This window comes from Quercus robur, chromosome 6 (assembly GCF_932294415.1).
Source record: "Quercus robur chromosome 6, dhQueRobu3.1, whole genome shotgun sequence".
NCBI classification, from domain to species: Eukaryota; Viridiplantae; Streptophyta; class Magnoliopsida; order Fagales; family Fagaceae; genus Quercus; species Quercus robur.
The window spans coordinates 2050999-2060338 of NC_065539.1; the positions used below are offsets into that span (position 1 = coordinate 2050999).

Genomic DNA, 9340 nt, shown 5'->3' on the forward strand with positions numbered 1-9340 from the left:
CAGTCCCCAGATAATATTTCTTGCTCATTACATTTTTTTTTCTTTTTTAGAGTCATTGATTGCTCTTTAACAACTTGAATATTTTTCTTGGGGGGAAGAAAAAATTGTGAGAACGTGAATAACTGAGTATTTTATTTGGCGAAGAAAAGAATAACTGAATATTTAATAAAACACCCGCGGTTTCGACCTCACTTTCGCACGACTTGACTTTCACCAACGTAAGCGTCGACCAAACCAAACACCGGCCCCCCAGCTCTCGATAGCTCTTCTCTCCCTCAAAGACTATTTCTATGCCATCTTCTTGGTTTTGTTCTAATGAGAACGTGTCAACTTTCTTTCCCTACATTAACTAAAACTCTTCACAGTGCTCGATCATTCATGCTTTAGCTTTAATAATAGACCAAGTCTGGTTTTCTCTCTGAAAAGACATCAAGCTAAGCAATGGCTTTGGTTTGGACCAGTACAGCTTCTTCATATTCATTGACTTCCGGATCATACATACTACTGGTAGTGTTACTCCTGGGATTGAATTCCGGGATCTGTCACGGGTTGGGGTCATTTGGATTCGACATTCACCACCGGTTCTCCGATCCGGTTAAGCAAATTCTGGGCTTTGAGGGGCTTCCAAAGAAAGGGAGCGTGGAGTACTATGTTGCTATGGCTCACCGAGACAGCATAATCCGGGGCCGTCACCTCGCCGCCAGTAACAACCAGTCACCGGCGCCGCTCACTTTCGCCAATGGAAACGACACCTTCTACCTCAACAATTTGGGAAGGTATGATCCTTAAAAGTCACTCCCTTTTCCTTAATTGGAGTTCTTCCTGTTCCTGTGATATATACTAATTTTTTTTTTTCTTCTAAATGGTGTTGATATTTCAGTTTGTATTATGCTAATGTTTCTGTGGGGACACCAAGTGTATCATATTTGGTAGCATTAGACACAGGCAGTGATTTGTTCTGGCTACCATGCGATTGTAACAACACAACTTGCGTGCCCAGCTTAAAGACAACATCTGGACAGGTATGTTATTTATTATATATAACTCATTTGCTTGGACTCATGAATTTCTAAACTTAGAATTATATTTTTACTTCAAGTGCTCCTATATATCTGGAATTATTTATTGTGTTATTATGATAATTTTTTTTTTCTTCAACAAATTATATATGTATTTATATTTGCATTAGAAAGGATGACAAGCAATGAAGTTAAAACATATAAAACAAATGTAAAGTTAAAAATAAATAACATACATACAGGACAAATAGAAAAATCCAATATTTCTTCATATAAATGTCTAAGATGTCAAGAAATAGAAGTTTAGTGGCATAACTTGCTCTCTTTAAATAGGAGAATCAAATTAAGTTTAAAAATCTTCACTTCCCTATTGTACTATGAAATTTAAAAATTAAAATTAAAATTAAAAAATTAAATTTAAAAAAGAAAAAAAAAAAGTCTAAGGTATTGGCTTTAAATGGAACGGTTTGTTGAGATTTTCAATATTGTGATTAGGCTTCTAAGTTCTAAGGTATTGGCTTTATTAAATCTGGTTAATAATGTTGGTAAAATTTTAAGACATTGTCGTTTTATAATTAGAAAAGCCGATGATTGAGTCAGAAGAGGTTCTAATTAATTGAGGCATGGAGATCAACTTCTCTCCAACATATAACAACCTAAGTTTATTTCCTTATTATTATAGGCATAAGTTTTTTACTGAAATAATAACGTCCCACTAGAACTTTTCTAACCCGTCAAACTCACACCTTTTCGAATTCAGTCAACCAAATTTTTACCAAAATCAAATTTTCATTTATTCAATTTATTAACAAAATGCAGCAACAATTAATCTTTTTGTCAAGCAGGACGTAAAGTTGAACATCTACAGTCCTAATGCATCATCAACAAGCAAAAAGGTTTCCTGCAACAGCAGTAACTTATGCGATCCAAATCAGTGTCCTTCAACTAATAGTGATTGTGCATATAGTGTTGAGTATCTTTCAAACAACACGTCAACTTCTGGGATCTTGGTAGAGGATGTGTTGCACTTAATTACAGATGATGATCAATTAAAAGCTGTTGACATTCCAATCACCCTTGGGTAGGTTATTTTTCATTGCTTTCCTAGCTACCAAAATCTTTGGAAGAAATATTGTTTCAAGTGAACATCATACAAACTGTATATCATAAGCAATATCATTATAATAATAAAAAATATTAAATAATTGTTAGTTAAAATGAAAAAATTATGTAAATAGGCATGGTTGATACTTTGGAAAATATCGATCATTTGGATGATAAATTTGGAGTTCAGTATGGATCTTTTCCTCTTCAAATAGGTGCAATCATTTGTGATGGTGTGTTTTATTGCCTCAAGCATATTGAAACACCCAAAGGAAGGTAGGTGTTATAATCCTAATGTCTCACGTGGTTTAAATATAAGTTTAATCATGTGTTTATAAGTTCTTGAGTATCCTCCCATTGCATGCTGGTTTTTATGGGTGAGTTTTACCTATGAGTTCCTAATAGTAGATTATGCTTGGGATTATCATGATATCAAACACTTATAGGGGACTAGTTTTATTACTAGAAAAAATAATAATAATAATGTCTTAAGTATGGTCATACAAATCTTTTTTTAAAATTACCATAATTTGTGGGCTAGCATTACTTTTTCATTGATAATTTGATAATTGAAGGTGGAGGGATTTGATTCATTGAAGTTGCTTCTTATTAATACCCCATGGTCAAATAATTTCAGCAAATTTTCATTAATTTGTATCCAGCAAAAAAAAAAAAAAAAAAAAAAAAAACCATTCATCTGTGTCTAACATTGAGATCTATACCTTTCTGTTTCAGGTGTGGTAAAAATGAGACTGGTATTTTGCTACAGGGATTTGCACCAAATGGTCTACTCGGGCTTGGTCTTGATAATATATCTGTTCCAAGCACCATAGCAAGAAAGGCGCAAGGTCCAAATTCTTTTTCCATGTGTTTTGGATCTGATGGGATTGGGAGAATAAATTTTGGAGATAATGGCACCTCAGACCAAAAAGAAACATCATTCACCGTTGAGCCCTCATTGTAAGTTGTAACTTCTTAACATTGTAGATGTCAATGGCAAAATTATTTAGTTTAACAAGAAGACTATCTTTGACTTGAACCTCATGCTGCTCGCACTAATTTTTCCCTTGTAAACTCGTTACCAGTCCATCCTACAACATTAGCATCACTCAAACAAATGTTGGAGTGAATGTTTCTAAAATGGAGTTCAGTGCAATTTTTGATTCTGGTACATCGTTTACACAACTAAGGGACCCAATTTATACATTTATTTCTAAAACTGTAAGTAATTTCAACAATAGCTTTTAGTTTTATATATCATTGGAACTTCATCTTATGGCAAATGAATGAATGTGATTTATGTTACTTTGCAGTTCAATTCCCATGTCACAGAAAAGCGACATTCATCCAATTCCACAATTCCTTTTGAATATTGTTATGACTTGAGGTATTTGGGGAAAACCTATTCTTATTTTGTATTGGTTTTCTCTTTTCAACTCTGAACCACTAATTAGCTCCACTTTAATTGTAGTGCAAATCAAACCTCATATATGATCCCTATAATGAATCTGACAATGAAAGGTGGAGAACAATATTATCTCACTAATCCAACAGAAGTGTTCTTTACAAAGGTGTGTTGTCGTACTTATTAGTGCTGAATTTGAGATCTTATTCTTGCCTATGTTATGCTGAAAATTGATGTTGTGATCTCCAGGGTGGATATGTCTATTGTCTAGCTCTTCGCAAAAGTACAAATATAAACATCATAGGACGTAAGTATATATTTATCAATGACTCTCCTTATTATAAACCAGTTTGTCTTGATAAAAGTGCATTCATTCCTTTATAAGGAGATCAGACGCTGAGAAAACAATTAAAGTTTGGATGCTTTACTTTATTTTACTTTATTTGCAACTTTATTGATTATGAATTATGAAGTTGATAAAAAGCAATATGTATTGGAATTTTCTTTTTTGGGAGAACAATATTACATAATTTCTAGATTGATGAATGTGATTTCTTGGGGTGGGTAAATTGCATCTTTTTAGTGAATAGGTCAGAACTACATATATATTTCAATCATCTTGTGTCCTATTTTTATTAAAATTTCTAAATCATTACTATATTAACCCTTCTAATTAAGTGATCTCGTCCTTGTTAAACCAACATTTCCAAAATATGGCTAAAAAACATTGTGCCAAGAATCCTATTGGCTGTCTCTAACTTGAAAATTATAAAGTTTATACAGTAAGACGTTATCGATGGGAGGTTTAAACAGCAAGAAGCTAGTCATGGTTGGCTCCAGTCTATGTTTTAAATAAGACTTTCGCATGTGCAGAAGAAACCGCAAACATGATTTTCATATAATCATTGCACATAGAACAAGCCAATATTGTCAACTTCTATTTTGGGAAAACCAACACCCGGACTTTGATGGTCCCTTATATCACTTAGCTATTATGTGTCCTAAAATGTTTAAATTTAGAAATTTCTACTTACAATATGGTTTTATTTATTTTATCCAGAAAACTTCATGACTGGTTATCGCATAGTTTTCAATCGAGATAAGATGATCATAGGTTGGAAGCCATCTAACTGTGAGTTAATTCAACTTTTTCTTTATATTGAATTTCAATATGCGAGTCAATTTTTTCTTTCTCCTATTAAATTCTTTATGACCATAAAGAGACATGGTGCCCGCAGGTTACAATGATTCAAATTCGACCACTTTACCTATCAGCCCATCACACTCTCCTACTGCTTCACCTAGCAGTCCATCAGTCTCTCCTGCTCTTGCTCCCAATCCACAAGCCAAAGCTCCATCTAGTCATTCACCCAAGTTGAAGGCTTTTACTTGCACAATCATGATGATTTTTGTTTCATTCTTAGCTATTGTTTGATATCTTTTCATTTGGCGAGATTTTCTCGACCCTAGTATCATTATTTGTATTAAATTTAAAAGTTAAACCAAAAAAAATTGGAACCATCAATAGCTTGCTAATTTTCTTGCCATATGAGTCCATTTGGACTAAATGTTTGTAATATCTACAATCATTTTTTTGTATAAATTTTTGAATATGTCAATATATAGTATTGTTCAGTTTTGTTAATTGAGTGTGTTTTTGAAATCAACCTATTTAGCTTTTTACTAATTACTTTTTGTTGAACTAAAACATATTTGTACTTCGAAAAAAATTGAAAAAAAAATTCTAAAAATCTATAAATAAAGACTAAAAAATAAACAAATAAACTGGCGGCAAACATTTCCAGATCCAGTCCAAACAGGTTTGGCCCAAGAAACACACTTACACCAATGAAGATTTCGAACACCCGCGGTTTTGACCTCACTCTCGTCTACAAGCGTCGACCTCTCACACCCAGCACTCAATAGCTCTCTGTTTCTCTCGACGAATATACTATCCCCTATTTTCTTGGTCTTCCTCAAGTGAGAACGTGTCACCTTCCTCTCCCTATTTATGAATTAAGAGAGTATTTGGTACATATACTTAAAAACTGAAAATATGCATTTGAAAATATATATATATATATATATAAATACATTATGGGTGAAAAAATGGGTAAAAATACGTGTAATTTATTTAAAAATTAAAAACATGTATCTGAATAGGTGTACCAATAGGCCTAAATATCTCCAAATTACTCGGTTATTTCATGCCTAAACTTTCGGAGACCAAGTCAGCTTTTCTCTCTGCAAAAAAAAAAAAAATTTATCAAGCTAAGCAATGTCTTGGGCTATGAACAGTACAACTTGTTCATATTCACTGACGTGCGGTGCATACATACTACTGTTTTTTTTACTGTTGGGAATGAGTTCTGGGGGCTGTTACGGGTTGGGTTCATTTGGGTTCGACATTCACCACTGGTTCTCGGATCCGGTTAAGCAAATTCTGGGTTTTGATGGGCTTCCAGAGAAAAGAAGCAGAGTACTATGTTGCTGTGACTCACCTTGCCGCCAGTAACAACCAGTCGCGGCTGCCGCTCACTTTCGCTAATGGAAATGACAAATTCTTCCCCGTCAATTTGAGAAGGTATTAAAGTTTTTTTTTTTTTTTTACTAGTATTTTATAAGTAAAAATGTAATTTACTATCTAATAATTTTGCCCAAAAACTATTTTAGTTATTTGAGTTTGAAGTTTGTCAATTCAGTCAAGTAACTTTAAATTTGAAAATAGTCATTTTAATCTGTAACTTTTTTTTTATATGATTAATTAGTCCTTTAAGTTGGATATTTTGGGTAGAATTTTTGGACTAAAATGAATCTTTAAAAGACTAAAATGATTTTTGGCAAAGTTGTGACTAAAATGATTGACTTTAAACTTAAAGAAGTAAAAAGATTTTTGGGCAAAGTTACTGGATTAAAATGACAAACTTCGTACTTAAATTACTATAATGATTTTTGAGTATAGTTAGTGGATGTAATTTATATTTTTACTTATTTTATACTTGTTACTACGTTGTGGAGTCTCTTTGTTAGAATCTAGGAAATATGGACACTTTTTTTGGAGTACATCCATGCATCTTAGGTTAGAGCTATAATTATCTAAAATTTTACAACTGAACGTGTTCTCTAGCATGCTTCTTATTTAGTATTAATAGAGCAGGAAATATGCTCTCATTGGATAGATACCAATTAGTACTATTTTATTTTCTTTGTGACCAAATAGCTTTGTTCCAAGAGTTCTTTCTGTTCCTTTTCTACTAACCTTTTTTAAATGGTCTCTTTGTTAGAGTCTAGGAAGTATGGACACTTTTTTTGGAGTGTCATACCGGTCGTAACGATATTCATGCATCTTAGGTTAGAGTTATACTTATCTAAAATTTTACAGCCAAACGTGTTCTCTAGCATAATTCTTATTTAGTATTAATAGAGCAGGAAATATGCTCTCATTGGATAGATAACAATTAGTACTATTTTATTTTCTTGGTGACCAAACAACTTCGTTCTAGGAGTTCTTCGTTTCCTTTTCTACTAACTTTTTTTAAAATGGTTTTGATATTTCAGTTTGTATTATGCTAACGTTTCTGTGGGGACGCCAAGTTTATATTTTTGGTAGCGCTAGACACAGGCAGTAAAATTTGAAAAAAAAAAAAAAATGACAATTGTGAGGGGGATGAGGGAAATTCCACCAGGTGCAATCCATAGGATATTACACCCAATCCAAATCCTCACTGAGATTAAAAAAAAAAAAAAAAAATCCACTGGACCAACTCAGCTCCAAGGACCAGGTTTTATGGACAAAGACCAGATCGGCATGATTCAAAGTGAAGTCTGCTTACAAATTATGTGCTAAAGGAGATAATTGCGCAGCTGGAGAAGGAAATTCCAATTATACATAGATAAATCGGGTAGTGTGGAAAAGAATTTGGAACCTCAGAATTCCTAATAGTTTGGGCCATTAGGGCCATAATATATCTAACACAAATGAAAGAAGATCTTTTTTTTTTTCCAATCTCTAATAGTAGGAGAAATGGAGTCTTTGACTTGTAGCGAAATAATGGAACGGGCAATAATGGTGTCATGGTTCATTTAGACGGCAAGAAATTAATAAGTTTGTATCATGAAGGATTCCAGTTGCATCAGTCTCAGATCCAAGTTGCGCGGCTCGAACTATTCTTAATAGCTATTAGGAAGTCTTCAAGGTTAGACTTTTGGCACAACTTGCAGTACAAGGAACCCAGTAAACAACTAGGGTTGAAGATTATGCTTTGTTTATCTTTGGATTAAGTTTAATTATATATGTTGTTTATCTGGCACACATGCAATTTAAGATGTGCTGCCAAGAGTGTCATGATACAATTGTATACCCCTATTTTATTAACAAAGTTTTCTAACATTCAAAGTAAAAAAATTTAGGGGAAAAAAATTCATTGATGGAGCATTGATAGATATCAATTTCATAGTTTTAAAAGATCATAAATGATGAACATAATACTGACTTTCTATGTAAAAACATTGTACACTAAATTTTGGCAATGTAATGACTAGCTACATTCATTCGAATTTGATTTGGTTTGTGTGCACAATTAAATAAGACGACCTCTCTCCTACCAAACCTATACATGCGTGCATACGAGAAACCAATAAATAAGCAAACATAGAAGTCAACTACGTACTTTAGCATTATCTATCTAAATTTTCTACTACGCTAGGTTTTGAAACTTGAACCGTTCATTAAACCGTAAAAGGGAGAGGTTCAAGATTTTTAAGGTCGAACCGAAGTTGAACTGGGGTCAACCGTGATGACATTATAATTAATTTAATAATTATTTAAATATAAATAAATATATTAAATTTGTAAATATTAGCAAAATTTACTAAAGATATCTTAAAAATTGAAACAAAATAGTACATTATAAGGTTAATAAAAAAGAGTACAACATAAATAAGCATAAAAAGAAATTTTTATAATAATCCTTTAAGAGAAATCATTTCAATTAACTAAAAATGACTTTTAAAATAAATTCATAAATTGCATAGGTATTATTCTTAAATAAAAATTTAATTTAGTAATAATTAATATGTTGAGAAAGATGACATAGAAGTTTAGAAACTATAAATCATGTAAATTTATTATAAATTTAATAATATTGCATATTAGCTCCCAAGAAGAGCACTTGGTCCATTGGTCATGGCTTCAGTCTTGCTTACAAGGCAAGGAAGTCAATACCGTTCTAGAGGGCGTTTCGTTTTGGTCATGAAAACGAAATATTTCGATACCAGTTAATATTGGTGTACCGTTTTGGGATTACCGCTAATTTGATATGTTTATATATGTTAAGTTAAATCCCTATAATTTGTAAAAGAAATTTAAATTTAGAAATAAAAATTTCACTTAATATGTTAAGCTTTAGTTAAAGTGTGAGCTAATTAGTAATATTAGGCCATTGATGTATTTACTATTTACTATTTAGTTGATAATAACAATAATAATAATAATAAAATTAATGTCTTTTTCTACCTACCGTTGGAAACTTATAAGAGCAATTACATCAGCTTGGGCATAATTGTGCAAAATGAAAAAAATGACTAATTTTACACAATTTGAGCAAAAAAACACCCACACCAGCTTGTGCATAGAAATGAATAAGTGGTCTATCTCAATTATAGAAATGAACATATATGACCTCTAACAAGAAAGTGATTACATACGATGAAGCTTTTCATTTGGCTTCTGTACAATTCATAATATTTGTTCATTTTGAATCAAAACATTTCATTTTGAGATCGATGCCTGAAATTTGTGATATTTCAATTT

The 9340-nt window shown here is 32.2% G+C and overlaps 1 protein-coding gene across 1 annotated transcript; it reads left to right on the forward strand.

Annotated features, from left to right (window-relative positions):
- Positions 1 to 266: 266 nt before the first annotated feature.
- Positions 267 to 5173, forward strand: LOC126690541 (aspartyl protease family protein 1-like). Its single transcript, XM_050385732.1, has 10 exons — positions 267 to 776; positions 881 to 1022; positions 1865 to 2100; positions 2859 to 3083; positions 3209 to 3344; positions 3437 to 3510; positions 3595 to 3694; positions 3778 to 3835; positions 4589 to 4660; positions 4767 to 5173. Exons 1-10 carry the CDS (start codon positions 442 to 444, stop codon positions 4961 to 4963), a joined length of 1575 nt encoding a protein of 524 aa, XP_050241689.1. The 5' UTR covers positions 267 to 441; the 3' UTR covers positions 4964 to 5173.
- The last annotated feature ends 4167 nt before the right edge of the window (positions 5174 to 9340 follow it).

Coding starts and splice junctions, on each gene's coding strand:
- LOC126690541 (XM_050385732.1), top strand. CDS start 442: ATGGCTTTGGTTTGGACCAGTACAGCTTCTTCATATTCATTGACTTCC. Junction 2,101..2,858: donor GACATTCCAATCACCCTTGG/GTAGGTTATTTT, acceptor TTTCTGTTTCAG/GTGTGGTAAAAATGAGACTG. Junction 3,695..3,777: donor CAGAAGTGTTCTTTACAAAG/GTGTGTTGTCGT, acceptor TGTGATCTCCAG/GGTGGATATGTCTATTGTCT.